We start from the raw sequence: 18,508 nt of genomic DNA on the forward strand, positions 1-18,508 counted from the left end.
ATATGTGCCTTGTAACATTCTACCTAGCAAAACAAACAGAACAAACATCACCTCACCGACTTCCTGCAATATCGAAACCTTTTCTCTCCATCACTCTGAATGATTCTAGACGCCGTCACCAACACAAAAATTGTATAACACGCTAACCACTTCAATCGGCTGTTAACTCCAATCTACCACCAATGGGCTGAAAAGCAGACCGGAAATAGCACACCCTCCCACCGCACGTGGTCTCCCGGGCGGTGCTGCTAGCCATGCCTCCTAAACAGGCCCCTCCCCCGGTTAAACCCCCTCCCAGTCGGAAAGGCACAGTTATAAAGCCGCGCGAACAGACGAAATCTCGTGTCATTCCGCCTTCCACATCCTCCAAGCCTCCGTATCCCGCATATGACGCCCCTTCAGCAGAGACGCATATAAAAATCAACCTCCAGAACCAAAAATTCGATGTCGTGGAGTACACGAAAATACTCGAAGACCGATCCAACACCGCTTCCTCCCCCTCCTCGTCGTCTTCTCCAACTTCCACTGCCTCTTCATTCTCATCTAAAAATGGGAAATCCTTCACCCCATCATCGGATCTCTCCCAGACAACATCCACAGGTTCATCTGTTTCTACAAATCTGTCCAGCTTTTTCCGCTCCTCCAGATTCCGTCGGGTCGCTCTCCGCTATGGAGGATACGGCGTAATCGCGGTGGGCGGCCTTCTTCTTCTCTCAGACCACCTCGTACAGGTGATGTGGGTGAACGGCCCGTCAATGACACCCTGCTTGAATGAAGGCTATGGAGAGACAAATCTTGTCAAAGACATGATATTAGTGAAGAAGTGGGAACCGACGCGGAATCTTAAAAGGGGGATGGTTGTTACATTCCCGTAAGTCTTTATTTTAGTACATGCATACATATACACATATAATACAAAACATATCACCCAATTGCACCTAATTTCATTTCCTTTTTCATTTTATCCGTGCCCTTGTTTATTTAGATTTTCTGAAGAGCAATTAAATAAAGTATGCCCACCAACCAAAACAGCTCCCACCTCAATCCCTCCAAAACCACCGTTAAACGCATAATAGCTTTGCCGGGTGACCGGGTGACCCCACGCCATCAATCTGGGGGCAGCGCGCAAATCGTCCCCTGGAACCACGTTTGGGTGGAAGGCGATGCATCCGATGCAAAGAAGACGATGGACAGCAATACGTACGGGCCTGTGTCGATGAGTCTAATCTCAGGACGGGTGATGTGTGTGCTGTGGCCGCGAATGAGGATGTTGAGGTGGGATGATTGGGCAAGAGAGGGGACGGGGGCTGCCGCGAAGAGGTTGAGAGTTGAGGAGGACGCGGTAAAAATTGAGAAGCCGTATATTGGAGCATAGAATGGTCGCATGACCTATTTTCTTTTTTCAATTCGGTTAGTGTATTTTTATATCATACCAATTTCATCTGTATTTGTATATTGCTGTTATGGAGGGAGTCTGTTACGCCGGAAATTGGTTCAGGGTTTGGGATATGTATATAATTATTTCTCTACGGATCTGTTATGATACCATTGGCACATGTAACTAGTGTACATTTTATATATATAACGCATATATGCACCCGCTTTCTACTCATCATTCGAGGAAAATAGGAATCCTGGAAGGAGCCGAACTTCCATCAACATGCCCCCCCGGAGAGGAAAAGGACGCTTCTCGTGTATTGCATCACCATATGAGACCCAAAAGCACCAACGACTCAAAAATTCCTCTCATGGAACAAACATATTCTGTGAACATCTCACTTGTCCTGAGAGACAATTCGAACGTCCTCCAGCTGTTGCAGCCGATTGATCTCCGTTTCAATCATCAACACCCACATATCTCGCTCAGCTCGACTTCTCGTATTAAACACGATGGACCTGCCGGGAACACCCAAGGTAGATACTTTCTTCCATTTTTTCGTTCGCTCTCCAGCCTCTCCCTGTTTCGCCTGACTGCGGAACACGGACTTCCGTGAATTTTGCCAGAGTACGAAGCATGTCGCTATATCCTCGTCCGACGATGTCCATCCGTCAGTGGTATAAACACGAGGTGAAGCATGTTGACTTGGTAAGTTGGTATCGATGGTGCGGTTTTGGTAAAGGAGATCAGAGTTTGTTATTAGACCGCTGTATATGTAGCAGTCGTGGAGATCTAGGACCCATTCGCGTTCATGGTGGGTATGCGGCGTCTCTTCACCAGATAATTTACGTATGAGGCTCTGGAAGCAGAGAATTTGGCCTTCCGTGAGGATCACATTGCAAGCTGTAAACGCTGAGCGCCTTCGAGGTTTGCAATACAAAAGACCGGACATCTATTTCGATTGTCAGTTTGATACGCGAAAGGTTTGATTAATAATTCCCGCAGGATGATGCGAACCCTACCTTGACTGTTCGGCAACCCGAAATCCCACATATGTTAAACAGCTCTGGGGATGTCTGTGCTTTAGAAACCTCCCAGGTTGACGCAAATTGTTCGAACATGAACTCCTGGTCTTCCGTTATGTTTAGCAGTTCGAGATTTTGCCGTCGAACTGATTTCATAATAGCTACATCTTCTCGCGTTCGCGCAGTCCAGTATCGAACAAGGTCCGAAAGACGCTGAACCCACTCGTCCCTTGTTTGCATATTATAGGCCCGAAACTCCACAACAAGTCCACCACTCATCACTAGCTCAAATGACCTACTTGATCGGGACTGATGATCTTGTTCTGGACCGCCCCGTGTTGTGCTATCTCTCGCTTCCCCATGGAAATCAACGTCGCCCCCATTGGTGTGTGATTCTTCAGGAAAATGATGTTTGCTTGCAACTCGGACCTCTGATACCCGGCAAAGATCAAAATAACCCTCAGCTCGTTCCAGATTTTTTAGATTCCTTCTGCTCTCGTGGTAGGCTTCAGCATCATGTTGTTCTCGATGATGTCGCGCCACTCTTGAAAGCCACGTGATTTTCCCATTACGCAGGGGATATGGATCGATGGAATAGATCATAGGAGTGTCCTTGGAAAGTTGAGAGACGGTTGGAATATTAGACCCAGCAGTGGTTGGTGGCCGTGGAGGAGGGGGAGGCATAGCTCTCCCGGGTCGACAAAAACATAGGTATTGATTCTGAACGTGGAAGTAAAGCCGCCGAGAGTAGGATTTTCCTAACCGCTGGTGTTTGCCTTTTTGGGAAGTAAGCAGTATCAGGAACCCTTCAACAGGTGGTGGCTCTTCTGTGGCTTCTTTAGCCCCACAGTACTTTATACTCGTCGGATAATGCCGTTTGGGTCGTAGTTCGAGCTCATGGGATGTCCTCATGGCTATCGTTCCATACATTCTTTCCTCGTTGGCTCCATGAACCCACTCTAGTCTATCATACCTTCGCCAGGCCAAACCCATTTTCTCAGAGCCCGGCCATACTTTCAGGATAGAAGCCCATTCTGGGAATTCAGATAACGTATCCATACAGGTCTTAATTATGCCAGCTGCAATTGCCCGTTCCTCGGCCATTGTCCTGAGAAGCATTGAGCGTCCCTCATTGTCATCTTGGTCAGTCATAATGCGATCACTCTGTAAGTGAGAAAACGGGTGCTTGAGAAGCACAGCAATGTCGAGATCAGGGACGTGAACTATAAGGTTTGTGGGGCGTTGCCATCCAAGTGTCGTACGAAGAAACGTGTACCATTCCATGGAATGAGCTGATGATTTTGCTCGCATTATAAACAGTACAGTTCCTTCATGATTAGGGTGCCAAATAACGATGGTTTTATCGAGGGATGAAAATAAGTTAACCCGCGTAAATCCTAGTGTAAGAGGAATCTCGTGAGATGAACTTTTCTTCACCCGTGAAACTTGTACCTGGGGAATAACTCTGGTTTTATAGAGATGAAGGATAATAGGGGTTTCCTCATCAGCGCCCCGGCGGCAGGCAACCAGATATTCTCTCCACTTTTCGGAAATTCGGGTTTCTATTTTAATGCTGTTGTTTTCACTAAAATCATTTGGAAGTGATCCCAATTTTGTGACATCAATGCGAACTAGCATACGCTCTGCTCTAATGATTTCACCATCGTTGCTCGGTAGAAGAGTTCGACGTCGCCCCTTTGCCCTCTCGCGGGACTTTGGCTTCCGCGGTTCCGCGCGCGGTTGCGTATTTTTAGCTGTTGAACCATCTTGTTGGAATCGAACCATTCCTAAGGTGACATTACTCAATATTCCCTGGTCGGTTAGGGGATGGCCTGTGCCTCCCTTCCCAGATAGTACAGCTCCGTCACAGGATTCTCTTGCTCGAAGACGCCTTGATGACTCCTTAGATATTAATTTTGCAGGACATCCTTTTTTATGTGGTATTAAAGATGTGGTAGATTCTGTTGCATCCGTCCCAGGCGGGCTCTCACAAGTCGGTAATGACAGAAACGGTGTTTCGGGTTGGTTTGGTGTTAAATCGCTCGCTGGTGTAGGTTGACGACGAATGTTCTGGTCCGCATTCAATATTCCTGGGTGTTGGGTGTGCGTGTCTATTGAATCAAAAATGCCAGACCTGTTCTTCCACTCTAGCGACTCACTCGGGGTAAAATACTCCTCTATGGTAGCATGATCTGTCGACGACCTTCTCACGTTTGAGCGTTGTCGGTCCAATGCATTAGTCATATGGCCTAAGTCGCCATAGTGTTCACTTTCAATATGGTTCAGCTGTTGATTCCCTGCTGCAAGTTCTTCTTGGGACGTATCAACCGGCGCTATTGATGTGGGTTTCATTGGCTCCCGATTTTCATAAGTGTCATCGGGTTGTGGGAAACTTGAGCTATAAATTCGCTCATTTGGAGTCGTAGTGAAACCGGTCAATTGCCGGGTGTTTATGTGATCGAAGGCAGCGTTCACAGAGAAGGTAGCAAGGCGGGACGAGGAATCCTTCAGTCCAAGCCACGTTTTACGCCATGATTTGCGATGATGCTGTAGCCAACTTTGGGGCACTGGGCCAATAAACGTCCGTCGACTCGTGATATGAAGATGTTCTGGAGAGGCATGTTGCTGGAGCCGGTTGTTATAAATCGAGCACAAATTGATAAACCACGACATAACCTGAAAAAAAGAGAAAGACCAACCAATTTCCGTGCCGTGTATGAATCAGGACTCAACCCAAAATTTTCTTCATCGATTTCGGTCTCCGGAAGAGCTCGAGGGGGCTGGCTGAGGTCCTGAGAAGCTCTCATCTCGCCATTTTGTGGGTTGATTTACCCCCTAGGCCGTCGCAGTGATATATGACGGCAGGACCAGATGGCACGGAAAAGGGGATGAGAGATAAAACATCAATGAAGCGACTACCGTAGTATGCACCAAGTCTCTTGAAGTCTATTCTTGGTTTATACACTGTGGATGAGGCTGGCGACAAGTAATGACGTCGGCGCCTGCCATGCCCCAGTTTGCGCGATTTGCACTGTTTGCAGGTTTTGGCAGGTTATCAAAGGCGGGGGAGCAGACTTTCTCCAATCCGTAGTTCTCTCACTGATACAGAGATCGAATTGATCCATTTCTACATTGAATACTGCCATAAGATACGTTTAAATAGCAATGGCCAACACCCAGGTTATTCCTGAAGGCGGTACCTGGTTTGATACTCTCAAGAGGGGCTTTGATGCCGTCCCTGTCGCCGGCGATAACGCGATTTCAACCTCCGAGTTCCTCGAAGCCGCCGAGTCTTTGACTACGCTCTTTGGTGTGTATCTGTCTTTTATATTAGCATGGAGTAGCTTGACCTAACTAATGCCTGTTGCTACCGCTAGATCTCCTGGGTTCAGTTGCCTTTACTCCAGTGAAAAATGACCTTCTGGGCAACATCAAGGTACTGAAACCTCAATCCCCAGCATACCGTTCTACAAGTTATACTCGTCCTAATTGCGGAATACCTTTTAGAAAATCAGAGATAGACAGCTTGCGGCACCCGCAGAATCAGAAACTCTGCAAGCCCTCGTTCTTAATGAAATAAAAGCTAAAAAGAACACTGCCAGTGTTGGTTTCCTTTGGCTTGTCCGGTATGTTTTACACGGCCATCGAAAATTGGGACACAAATATTTTCAAACCTTAATCATCCTACCTAAAAGCGGTCCACATGAATACTAGTTACTAACTTCTACCCCATGGAAAAAACAATTTATGAAGGGGTCTTGACTTCACTGCTAAAGCCCTTCGCCATAATATATCCTTGCCTAATGACGAATTGTCCACTTCATTCCGTGCAGCTTACGGTGACACCCTGAAACCACACCACAATTTCCTCGTGAAACCTATTTTTGTCGCCGCCATGGGAGCGACCCCTTATCGCAAGGATTTCTATGCGAAACTGGGAAATGATCCTGCCAAGTGCCAGGCAGCTCTGGAGCTGTCTACAGCTTCGTTGGAGAAAATAGTGTCCATCCTTAAGGAATTCCTGGAGACACCGGAGGTGAAGAAAGCATGTTCATAGTAGTGTTGGATAGGTTAATATCCTCCCATTTGTCTGGTTTTCTATCTTTCTCATTGTTTGAGATATGGGCACGATTTCATTTGGTCGCCAGACCAAACAAAGTCTAGATTTCCACAACAGATATTCGATTATATGATATCCTATCCATTGTGTTGTAGTATGAATTGTCATCCAACATCCAACATTGAAGATAAAGCCCCAACAGAGGTGTTTTGCTAAAGAACAATGTGAGGTTCTGTACATACATGCCTATACACTGATGGAATTAATAAAGTAAGACCAATGAACTGATTTAATTATAGTCAATTTTGTCATCACAATGCATAGTTTTGTTCCTGGGGCTTTAAGCCAGACAGACAGTTTGAAGCCTATCCACCATTGCTTCCTAGAGTAGACAAAAAAAAAAAAAAAAAAAAAAAGGAAAAAGGAAAAGAAAATTGAACAGGAACACATGCAAAAATGAATCTATAAGCAAAAGAGATATGATACCCTACTCCTTACCATTATACTAAATCAAACGGGCTATTTTAATTCTAACAAGCCAAAATGAAAAGAAAAGTAATAATCATTGATAAACTTAGGAATTAAGATGGAAAATGTTTCCAATCCCCTCACGCCCAAAGATATCGCACGGAGAACATCTCTATAAAGATCAAACCTTCCTCTTCGATTCTTTCTCATTCTCCTCCGCCACTGCCTCTTTCCTTTTCCTCTCCTCTTCCCATGCCAACTGATCGGGCCTCCGCACCGCAATATCCTTAGGCCTGTAATCGCTAAAATACGTCTTCAAGATATTCTCGATGAGCCAGCAACCGGCGTAATCCGCCAACATCAGTGCTGTTAACGTGACCTTAAACATGGTCGTAAATGGAACAAGGCGGAGCTTCTCGTTGAGTTCCGGAATGAACTCCGTCGCGCAGGAGAAGGCGACGCCGGATGTCAGGATGAGGCCCCAGTACATACCGCGGTTTTCACGGATAGATTCGCGGAACGGACGGCCTTGGTAGTTTATGGAGAAGGTGGAGATTTGCTGAATTAGTTGGAGGAGGTAGATGGCACTGTTGAGGAGGGAGGGTTCAAATTCGCCTTCTAGGTCGATGACTTCTTTTTTACTGTAGGATATAATGGGGAAATGGAAAAGAGGTTAGCAGGATCTGTGGGGTTTGGTCCTTTTGCTTGGCTGGAATCAAAAGGGGGGACTTACGGCTCTATGGTATAGACGTAGTTGGATAGATATATCAAGGTTGCGACGTGGACCGCGAATTGGCCCAGGACGGACCCCATGATGTACATGTTGAATATGTTAGGTTGTGGACGCTCTTTGGAAAGACCTTCGACAGACTATTTGAAGAGCGTTGTATATGAGATTCCCGGTTCACACAGTACCAAAAGAGCGTTGGATTGTGGTGAGTACATACCTTCGCACGAGAAATTGACAAAAAGCAAACACTCATTAGTATGCCGCTGATAGTTGCCTGACCATCACCAAATCTAATGCCGTCAAGGTATATGACACTTAAACTGTACGCACTGATTAAGCAGTTAAGCGCAAGGATCTTATACATCTGGATAGTTGCAACCAGCGTGCATCGGCCTTGACGGATAATATTGGGGATTGCAATAACGTTTGCAAGTTTGCTGGTGAAAGGAGCGGCAACCGAAGCATCTCCAAGCTTGATCGTGGGGGGTTCGTTGTCATCTAATTCTTGTTCCATCATCGTGGCCGTCAGCTTATCGGCAAAACCGGCTGCAGCAAGTGACGCATGGCGTTGCTGGCGTTGCTGAGGCGTTAGGTTCATGGTCGATTGTTGTATGGCATGTGCACCTGGAGAGGTGACGGTTGGGATTCCATTTCCTCCAATGGCGGCGGGGGCAGTAATGCCTTTCCTTTGTGCCTCACGAATCAATGCTTTTTCGTAGTGAGGGTTGTTTGGTCCAGGAGGATATAGGTGCGCAATGTTTGCCGGAATTGGGGGGGCGGGTTGATTAAATCTTTGCATCAACGAGACTTGCTTCTCGTAGATCTCTTTCATCTTGGTGTTCCTCCAATGCTCTGCGATTTTATTGAGATCATCCTGAGAGCCGTTCAACAGGGCGACACCAACATGAGCTTGTTTGAGTGCACCAACATCATTAGTACCATCGCCGCACATGAGAGTCGTATATCCAGCATCCTTCATACCCAGAAGAATATCTTCCTTCTGCTTCGGGGAGACACGAGCATACACCCAGGTATGGCGGAGAAGATCGGGGAGAGCCTTTTTGTTTTTGAACTTTGTCAACGCGTAGCCTGTAACGCAAAGATCCTTGGTTTCCAGAATTTCACGGTCCAAAGGTTGTGTGGGATCAACATCAACACTGAAAGAATCGTCGATAGTTCGCCATACGAGTTTTGTTCCAGAGTTGTCGTTCTCTGGTGCATCAAGGATTAGCACTTCTCTATCAACTATTTCTACCTGTCGAGCAACATGAGCTGCAGTGAGAGGGTTATCGCCGGTGATCATAACAACACGGTGATTACTCTCATTGAGCATCCGAAGCGCTTTTACAGCGTCATCTTTCAAAGGACATTGCAAAACGAGGAAGCCGGCAAAGTGTAGTTCCGATTCCACATCCTCTCTTTTTAGGTTATTAATTCGCCCTTGGCCAAGTTCTGATTCGGTAGAGAGATACTTGTAACCAAGCGCGAGAACTCGGGCGCCGTTCCGGGTGAAGTACTTGAATGTTTCTTCATAATAAGGAGGGGTAGAAACAAGCATGGTCCTGATGGTTTCAGGGGCTCCTTTGACGCCAACAAATGTCCCTCTGAGCTTTTTCGAGGTCTGACGATCAGTGCTAATAACCGTGGCAATTGCACTCTGACGTTTTAGAGCAGAAGAAAACTGGAATCGTCGTTTAATTTGAACAGAATCGAGAGCCCTTCCAGGTTGCCGTGAAGCACCAGTGGCTTTGCTTGTCAAAATATCATCACGACCCAGAACCCAACCGAGAGAGTTCAATGTCGCTTTTTCCATCGGGTCACCAACAATTTCCCCCTCATCCAATTTCACCAAGGCGTGTGCTGTGGCGAGAACAAGAGTTGTCTCATTCGCAACTTTCTCAACGGGGGTAATATCGGTGTGAGCTCCATGTTTGTCAGTCTTTGCGCTCGCATGACCCAAGGTAAGGCCAGCGATTCCATCCACCAAGAGATCTTCGCCAGTTAGGGTTCCAGTTTTATCGAAGCACGCAATATCAATCCGTCCAGCGTAGGGGATTCGGAATGGTTCGGTACAGAAAATTGCAAACTTGCTGAGGGCAGCCAGACTGGTGTTAACTGCTAGGCTCAATTCCATCGGAAGCTCAGGAGGAACGACACTTGTGATGATCAAAACGCAATCTAACAGTAACTTGGATCGTTTCCGGTCCTTTGCTACACCTTCCTGCCAGACATACCAAGAGGCGGCAATGGCAAACATTAGGAGGAACAGAATAAATAGCAATGCTTCCACATTGTTCGCAGAAACGCGCTCTGTCGAATAAATCATGGTGCGAACGAGGCTGCCCTGGCTGGTTTCAAAGCCAGTTTTCACGACAACACCCAGGGCACCATTGTCAGGAGGAGTTGGAATACCATTGGGGGGTGAGGCCGTAGAGTTGGGATGTGTGATTTGTAGAACCTTTGTCCCACCATACAAGAACGAATTCTTGTCCAAGCCCTCCGGATCAAGTTGGTCGTCCTCGGGTCGAAGTTGGATGGAGTCTTTGAGGAGAGGCGTACTTTCGCCAGAGAGCATGGCCTCATTAACGATCACACTGCCCTCAATCATGAGGATATCGCAAGCTACGCCGCTGTCTTCCCTTGTCCGGTTGACCGATAGAACGTCTCCGGGAAGTAACTTATCACTCGTGATTTCAGTCCAGGCGTTCTTTCGGTAAACCCAAACTTCGTACGGCTTTATGCTCATCCCTCTGAATTCATTAAGTGTTCTCTGCCGTTGCCACACAACGGTACTTTCGAAAGTCACCAACATAAGGAGGGTGAATAGCGAATAATACCAGTATTCGTCTAACAGCCAGAGCCCGACACAAAAGACTTGAAACACGAAGAAGGGCGCGACAGCATGTTCTTTGAAGAGCTCAGTGAAAGTAGGAACAGGAATGTCGAACGTGTTGTCCCCATAGTGGTTTTGATTCTCACCGATTTCCTTATCCGTCTTCAGCCCTTGACTGTGTTGGAAGGTTTTGAGGAGAGGCTTCGGTTCCGCGTCAATAGCGTACGAAAGGGGTGCGAATGTATTTCTATCCGGATAATACAAAAATCGGCGCTTCTGAAACAGAAAAGAGATATCATCCTTTCCTGCGTATTTTTCTCGAAGCAATGGACAAATTTCCGCAGACCCGGCGTTGACTACCGGCGAAACTTTGATAAGTTTGGCGGAGTAAACCGATTTCGCCGTAGACGTCGTGAACAAAGCTTGGACATTAACGTTCCATTTCGTCGACAGCCATACCAGGGCCTGTAGGGTAAAGATTCCTCCTGCCCAAAGAAAAGTCCATTCTGAACCCTGGATATACGTATCATAACGTTCGGGAGAGAGATAGACAGCAAGAAAGGTAGGCCATATGATCAGAAATGGCCACACATAGGCATGAAGCTGAAGAGGAAGAGGATTATGTAACGACGCAGACTGTATCTGAGAGTTATCGACAAGGCGCGGCCTTTGTGTGTCAATGTTAGATTGGTTCTATTATAAAGACTCGCTGCTGTCTATGACCACATCCACTTACATGATGCCAGAGCTGGCTCTTGACGCGCGATCAGGGAGGTAGAGTTGGTATACGTAAACTAGATCCCATGAGAGAATACACCGCGGCAATAATGCCAAGGGCAAGGTCAGGGCTAGGATCTCACGAGAAAAAATGAATGGCTCGCAGTTGTTGATTGATCGGAGCTGTACATAGTATCCATGGATTTTTATCTAGGGGTTAGTCTCAACCTCGATTTTCTGGGAGGTGGTCTTTTAGGCGCTTATGTAATCATACCGAGCCAGCTGGAATCACTAACTAACTAACTAGTCAAACTAACTTGGATAAAAACATCATAAACATATATCAACCATTGGGCAATTCACGGATGTTTCGAGAATACGAGTACCGTTGAGTCTAACCAAACCTTCGGAACTGCCGCTTGCAATGGTTTTTCTACGAAGCCTCCTCAGAGTTCCCGATGACTCCCCTGGAAATCTCCGGCAATCATTCTTCCGCACCGCCTCCAAACCACCAATTTCCTTCGTCCAATCCTCCCACATTTTGCGCAGACTCACGACCAGGGTTCACCAAGCTGACTTCCGCAACCTTTTTCCTCGCCTGGGTCAGGATTGACGGTAGCAGAAATACCGATTACAAGCACCCGATTATAAGCACCCAATCCATATGATCATGTTTGTCAGAGTCTCTGTCAGCTTGCTGTAAACAGTCGTCAACCCTCTTAACCTGGGCAGGAAGCATGACTTCACCAGGCATGTCTTAGTGGGCCGGAGCAAAGAGGAGCAGATGGGTCAGCAAGGAAGTGACTCCTCTGGGATTTGAGGTGAAGGGAAATCTGGATCGGAGATAGAACGAGTGCCCGGAAGGGTGAGGGCCACCACTGTTGGATCATTATCATCTTTGCAAGTATATGTGCAGCCTCCGAGCCACATTTGATCGTGAAGAAATCAACGTGCAGGTAGATAGGAGAAGGCTCGGGTTGTTCGGTACGGGGAACAGTCCTACGTTGTTGCAATTGTTAATCCTAGTTTTAAAAAACCTGTGGAACCCCAGCTATCCGATCGAGAATGGCTCACCATCCGTGTTCCGACACACGGTCAACATTCCTACTTTCCGAGATAGCCCTGCAAAGGGATAATGCTCTTTGTTGGGTTCTGCCTTCATCACCCTTCTCCGCCCATCGTTATAGAACCATGATCTCAGAACTTGGTCCTCGCAGAATGCGCCGTATGTACTTAATCGCCGAACATTGTGAGTACTCTAAAAGCCAGCCCATCCATGTAGGTCCCGATGACAGCCCAGCCCCAAGAACGGCGAGGATATATTTCAATGACTTCAAATGTGTTTTGAGCGAGTTTCATGAGGAACTGCCCACAATGAAAGGAACAGATGGCATCATCTGAGCATTTAATTTCACTCTCTGTTGGCAGCATAGGCATTCTCAGGGTGGCTTGCTAAGGAACGATCGGCGCTATGTGATGCGGCTGTGACGGATGGTCTTTTATGTTATGAACATTTCTACAACGACAATGGCAAATCGCACGGTCGCTGACACCATTGCTTCAAACTTTGCCAAGTGGGTTAACTTTGTTGTTGTTGAAGGGATGAAAGGGCATTGTGGAAATTGAATGGTTGTCATGTTCGTTGTGTGCCTGATATTGTTTTGGCCTATCAGAATAGCGTATAATCGAGAGTGAACTCCGTAGAACATTATCATGTTGGCAGCCTTGTTTGATATTCAAACAAGCAGCCAAATAAATAACTGGTGGCTGGGGCTAGAATCCCAGTGAACGACAGCTATTGGCCGATTCTTTGGATATTACTACCAATTTTCGTCTTGAGGTGTTTTTAACCGAACGGCTTCTTTTCTTTTGGTATTTAATTTGCAACCCAAACCGCAGGCAGGAGCCCAGAGATTCATTCAGAAGGAATCATTTGATCCTTTATCTCAGTTGAAGCATTGGAGAGCTCAATAGAGATGTCAGGCACCCCATATCTGCCAGACGAAATATGGCGGTTAGTTCTTCAGAACGCCCTTGACAGTATCCGATTCGAGGGTATGTGTGCGCATACAGTCCACGAGTTCGAGTATGATGAAGAACTCCTCGTTCTCAGGGCTCTGTTAGGATTGAGAAATGTATGCAGTGAGTAATAAAATGTTTCTTGAGTGGCATAGTTAATGCGGCCACATGCACCCAGATCAGAATTTGCTGCTTACACTCTCTGTTAGGGAGGTTTGACGTCCATGTTCTGAGCGTTTTTGTTGAACGGGTGATATCAGATACGTCACCAGGTCTATTTTGTTTCTTGCAGCTGTATCCGGCATTTATGGCTCGGGTGACTGTCGAACTATCTCTTCGGGGCCGCTTTCGAGAATCTTGCGGGCTTGTTAATGCTATACGTTCAACAGCGGACTACATGGTTACAAATCTCCCCTACGATTATCAGAAGGACCGGGATGTACTACTCGAGAGTTGTGTCAAGTCTCTTTGTGGGGTGGCTTTAGTACATCTTACCGATTCGAGGATGTCCGTGAAATTACGGCTGAGGAACCAGAGCTCCCCTCGCAAAACAGATGCTCTGGACCGCGCTCTAGCAGCGGCAACATATGAGAATCATGTTGACCTTATCAAAATTGTTCTGGAAAAGGGAGCAAACATTGACCATGAGGATATATATTTCGGAAATGCTTTATATACCGCTGTTTCTCTGGGGAATTCCGAATCCACATCCCTCCTACTAGAAAATGACGCAACCTTGGCGTATTGCGATATGTTAGGGAAGACAGCCCTGCACATCGCCGCCATAAAGGGATTCGCCGATTGTGTACACCTGATACTCAAATACGCACCCAACACTGTTGTTGATCGTCTGGACCATGCGGCGCGCACAGCTCTCTCGTGGGCAGCGGAACGGGGTCATTTAAAGGTTGTAAAACTTCTCTTGCAGATTGGAAATGCAGATCCCCATACACGGGATTCTAGAAATGTCACTCCATTGGAATTTGCTGCCACCAAAGATCATTACGATGTGGTGGAATTTCTTACTGATTGGATCCGGAGCGACCATCTTTTCGAACGGGTGGCGTGAATGAGGAGCGCGCAACAGCTAGGGTGTTACTCCTGCAGACTCCGACCATTTACTGGCAGATCTAAACCTTAACCGTTCCCGCCAAACTTCTCTTGCCGTGTGGTAGATTTAGGCGACAAAGGTCCAGATTGTCCCTGCGTCTGCACCGCTCAATAACCAATTCTGCGCCCATTCGTTCCATGACTTATTTTTGCCTCTGGATGATTATTCCATTTGCGCCCACAATATAATACCTTGGAGCAAATAAATCGTATTGGATCAAACACAATTTCATATATCTTCCCATTTCTGTTTGCTCACTCTTTTACTGATATACCACCAATTGTAACATGAAGTGACACATTAAAGAGACGCATACATTTTTATTAAATCAAATGCACTTGAACCCGTTTTTACTCTCCCCAATGGCTCTGCGCTTTCTAATCTTACCTATCTCCAAGTTACCCGTTTCTGAATAAATTTAGCCCAAGCGCAGAGACTTTTTTACTCCTTGCTCACGCTTCCTGACTACCAAAAGCGGATTTCAAACCGCTTTAAGTATTTCCCGATCAATCCGTCTAAGCCAACAACCACCGAGTTATCTCATTCATTCGAGCTCAGAACAAATTTTACCACCATTTCACGTACGTGGCCCTCCCTTACGGTCAAGTGTCCAAATTGTGAGCCGCCAAAAACCACAATGGGTCAAGTTTTTTCTTACTGCCAAGGATGCCTCTAATTCCGAAAGCCGATCCTCCAGTGTCAAAGATGGAGTGCCTAGTATTGTAAGCCCGCGCGGCTAGCTAAGCGCCGGATAAACTTCCGCTAATCAATTAGCCGATCCCCGCCGCCAAGCAAAAAGTGGCCCGGCCGTTCCCCAGCATTCGGAACGCCGCCCATACTTCGTCGGAATATCGACAAAATCCTCTCTACTGCTACTACGCAGTCCAGTGTCCACAAGCCTTCCTCTTTCTCGGAAATATGCGAAAGAGGACTCTGGGGGGAGGCCGAGTGTTGGGCAGTGGAAGGTCTTTGAACCCTGCTGCCCCAACATCTTCGCTGCAGAAGGACTCCCGCATCCACTCACCGTCGCCTAGCAGTGTTTCCCTCAATTCGCAGGGCGCTGTCTCTCAGATGTCAGTAGATACGCAGGATATAGTGTCGAGAATATCGCTAGAAAATGGAGATTCATCTATATCCCGAGTTGCGGCGGCGGCAGGAAGCTCCAGGCTCGCTTGCCCAATTTGCAACGAAGAGATGGTCAGTTTACATCCGGTTTCTTTCCATGCTGGAAAGCAATTCATCGTTCCATTTTATTTCGTTTTGTTTTCATATGTATTTTAGCTTTTTTGGTTTCCTTTCTTTCTTCCTTTGGAAAGACCCATTATGATGCTGACTAGCTTTTCTCAGCTTACCTTGCTGCAACTGAACAGGTAACCATATGCTCGCGCTTGATTATATCCTTCATACTAATCGTGAACGTTTGAGCTAGGCACCTTGACGATACACATGCGAATCTCGAGGGTGATCGGCAAGTTGAAGTGAAGGACTGGTTTCAGATCCAAGTAGAAAAGGCGAAACGATTCCAACCACTAGCTGTGCTGAATCAGAAGCTAAAGGGCCTCGATGTCTTTGAATCAAACCACAACGCAGCGGTATCTGTTTCGGGCCCCACCCGAATCTCGTCAGGTCAGACAGGACCGGAGCTACCAAGGATACTGGACCCAGACGAAGTGGTCACAAGAGAACATTGGCAAGGGCGTGGCATGTATGATGTATGTTTGGAGCCAATGTGCCAGAAGCGACTTACGGTTAGCAGTGGCAGCGTCAACTGCCGCAAGTGCGGGAAGCTGTTTTGCGAAGAGCATACTATGTATCAAATGAAGCTGTCTCGATCTGCTCAACATGAACCAGTTCGCGGATTCTGGTGCAGGGTATGTGAGACTTGCTACAAGTCAAGGGAAGGGTACAATAACCGTAATGGTACGCTCCATATTTTCGTGGGATTGGACGTTTGTATCTAATCCGTTAATAAGGCCAGGAACGCGACCACACTGCGGAATTTGCTGAGCTACGGAGGCAAAAAGTGGACAAGGCATTTTTGGAAGTCTCGCGGCTGGAAAAGCGGCTTACTCGACTCACTCAGCTACTCTCTACTCTCCCCGCAGACCAGATTCAATCAGGGGCCAATAAACGATGGTCTATAACATGGCAAAATGACCACAGGAAAACACTTGAACAATCCGTTGTTAGTTGGGAAGATGATGCAAATGTTCTAAGATGTCCATTCTGCCAACAAGATTTTACTACTTACACTTTTCGGAGGCATCATTGTCGAACATGTGGGAGAGTGGTCTGTGGCGATCCAGTAACAGGATGCTCTTCCGAAGTTTGCTTAGAAATCTCTCCAAGTACGTTTATTCATCCCAGTTTCGTTTCCCTGTGTGCTGATCAGTGAGCGACTCAAGTTTCGGAGAAACCAACAACCACCGGTACGAAACTCAACATTGACATTCGTCTTTGTAAAGAGTGTAAATCTACTATATTTAGCCGAAGGGATGTCGCGCAAGACCTCCTCAAAGAACCTCCGGATCTTAGGGCGTATAAGAATCTTGTACAGTTCGAGAAAGGCATTCGATTGTTATTACCAAGATTCCAGAAATTACTTTCCGCATTACAGTCAGTTTGATCAACCACTCCAAAGCCTCCACATTGTTCTCGTCACACTTACTCTCCCATCCAAATACAGAGACCCGGAAAAAGCACCTTCCCCCACCCAGCTTACTGAGGCTTCCAAAGTTCGTAAGCGTTTGATGGACTCTTTCGCTCAGTATGACATTGCCGCCAGACGAATCCGCGACCTCCCCACACAATCTCCAACACAAGCCAAACTTCAAAAAGCCATATACCATCAAGCCACTAATTTCCTGCATCTCCACATGCTCCCCTTAAAATCGCTCCCCAAAGTCCTAAAACATGCCACTCCCCACGGTAGTAGACTTCCACCAAATGCCAACACCGGAGTAGCGAACGGCGGCACCAGTGCTCTTGCCGCCATAAAATACGGCAACGGGGAGAGCGCAAACAGCACCGCCAGTCTAGCTAGTGATAATAGCAGCGCAATCTCCGCGCTTGAAACGGAAGAAAAATCCCTCCGTGAACGTCTCATCGTGCTTGAGGAGCAGAAATTCTTCGTAACTGAGATGATCGCTGACGCGAACCGCAGGCGCAAATACGACGAGGCTAGTAGTCTTGTTCAAAATGCTGAGGAACTTAGCAAAGAGATCGATCGTATTAATGGAATGATCGGACAATTGGATTTTGAAGGACTTTATTCCGACCAAACTGCATAAAACCAAATGGCTTTTCAAATCGTTGATATGACCTTTTCCCGCTTCACACTCCGCTAGTTGAAGCTGCATACATTTTTTTTTTTTTTTTTTTTTCAAAAGGATGACTTGACTTGTATCTACGCGAACTTGAACTTTTATATTAACCTCTCAACCCATCCTAGACGGCACAACCACAGCATCCGGGCACCCTACCTATTCCGATCCACCCCTTGGTCCCTCAATCTTTTTCCTGTCCGGCATATTGACGACATGACGCGAATTCAACGAAACATTTCTTACTCCTGAGCTTTATGATATCTCTGGGGCAAGTCCAACGCAATATCCAAGCGATAGCTTCCTTTATCTTCTGTTAGCCCTTCGGTCTTATTATTTTACTGTCATATCGATATGGTTTCCTGTTAGTTTTGCCACCTATTTTTGATTTGTTTTTCTGTCTCTCTTTCACGGGGCAGGAGGTATTTATTGCATTGAAGGGACATGGAGGCGTTCTTCTTCTTCTTCCTTTTCTTTTTTCTCCGCTTTTCTGGATAAGGATATTAGCCATTGCCTGTTATATCTGTGCCTCCCTTCTGTTACTGGGCGCGTGAACCCAGTTGGAGTTTCCTATCGGTGTCGCTGTGTGTATTTCATCACCCTTCTATCTATACCTATGCATATATACATACCACTTGATACTAAGATATATATGAATTTTCTGTAGTTTTTTTTATTGAGATAGCTTCGAGTTTGCTAGAGTATGTATGTAAAATGAGCCCAGGGGCTAAGGGACATCGTTCGTGGCTCCTAGATATTTGCGGCTGAATCTATTGTCATGGTGTCTATCGTTACGGTGTCTGATGGGCACCGTGTGTATGCAACTGTATGCAACCACGACAAC

At 46.6% G+C, this 18,508-nt stretch overlaps 7 protein-coding genes across 7 annotated transcripts; 5 read left to right on the forward strand and 2 right to left on the reverse strand.

Annotated features, from left to right (window-relative positions):
* Positions 1-254: 254 nt before the first annotated feature.
* HCBG_05214 (uncharacterized protein) lies at positions 255-1,592 on the forward strand (the record flags this gene model as incomplete). The annotated part of the gene is made up of 2 exons (XM_045432263.1): positions 255-871; positions 1,033-1,592. The coding sequence occupies 2 exons, from the start codon at positions 255-257 to the stop codon at positions 1,373-1,375; spliced, it is 960 nt and encodes a 319-aa protein (XP_045287475.1).
* A 183-nt stretch (positions 1,593-1,775) lies between these two features.
* On the reverse strand, positions 1,776-5,354 carry HCBG_05215 (PH domain-containing protein; the record flags this gene model as incomplete). Its single annotated transcript, XM_045432264.1, has 3 exons — positions 1,776-2,330; positions 2,401-5,028; positions 5,103-5,354. 3 exons carry the CDS (start codon positions 5,208-5,210, stop codon positions 1,776-1,778), a joined length of 3,291 nt encoding a protein of 1,096 aa, XP_045287476.1.
* A 214-nt stretch (positions 5,355-5,568) lies between these two features.
* On the forward strand, positions 5,569-6,460 carry HCBG_05216 (HET-C2 protein; the record flags this gene model as incomplete). Its single annotated transcript, XM_045432265.1, has 4 exons — positions 5,569-5,713; positions 5,781-5,839; positions 5,911-6,029; positions 6,157-6,460. The coding sequence occupies 4 exons, from the start codon at positions 5,569-5,571 to the stop codon at positions 6,458-6,460; spliced, it is 627 nt and encodes a 208-aa protein (XP_045287477.1).
* Positions 6,461-7,112: 652 nt separating this feature from the next.
* On the reverse strand, positions 7,113-11,751 carry HCBG_05217 (cation-transporting ATPase; the record flags this gene model as incomplete). Its single annotated transcript, XM_045432266.1, has 5 exons — positions 7,113-7,518; positions 7,665-7,801; positions 7,879-11,161; positions 11,231-11,394; positions 11,575-11,751. The coding sequence occupies 5 exons, from the start codon at positions 11,749-11,751 to the stop codon at positions 7,113-7,115; spliced, it is 4,167 nt and encodes a 1,388-aa protein (XP_045287478.1).
* Positions 11,752-12,276: 525 nt separating this feature from the next.
* Positions 12,277-12,612, forward strand: HCBG_05218 (uncharacterized protein; the record flags this gene model as incomplete). Its single annotated transcript, XM_045432267.1, has 2 exons — positions 12,277-12,460; positions 12,494-12,612. 2 exons carry the CDS (start codon positions 12,277-12,279, stop codon positions 12,610-12,612), a joined length of 303 nt encoding a protein of 100 aa, XP_045287479.1.
* A 575-nt stretch (positions 12,613-13,187) lies between these two features.
* Positions 13,188-14,299, forward strand: HCBG_05219 (uncharacterized protein; the record flags this gene model as incomplete). Its single annotated transcript, XM_045432268.1, has 2 exons — positions 13,188-13,266; positions 13,440-14,299. The coding sequence occupies 2 exons, from the start codon at positions 13,188-13,190 to the stop codon at positions 14,297-14,299; spliced, it is 939 nt and encodes a 312-aa protein (XP_045287480.1).
* Positions 14,300-15,007: 708 nt separating this feature from the next.
* Positions 15,008-17,631, forward strand: HCBG_05220 (vacuolar segregation protein PEP7; the record flags this gene model as incomplete). The annotated part of the gene is made up of 7 exons (XM_045432269.1): positions 15,008-15,058; positions 15,116-15,538; positions 15,689-15,711; positions 15,771-16,261; positions 16,315-16,526; positions 16,755-16,957; positions 17,028-17,631. The coding sequence occupies 7 exons, from the start codon at positions 15,008-15,010 to the stop codon at positions 17,629-17,631; spliced, it is 2,007 nt and encodes a 668-aa protein (XP_045287481.1).
* Positions 17,632-18,508: the final 877 nt, after the last annotated feature.

Source organism: Histoplasma capsulatum (genome assembly GCF_000150115.1).
Source record: "Histoplasma capsulatum G186AR genomic scaffold supercont2.6, whole genome shotgun sequence".
Taxonomy (NCBI): domain Eukaryota; kingdom Fungi; phylum Ascomycota; class Eurotiomycetes; order Onygenales; family Ajellomycetaceae; genus Histoplasma; species Histoplasma capsulatum.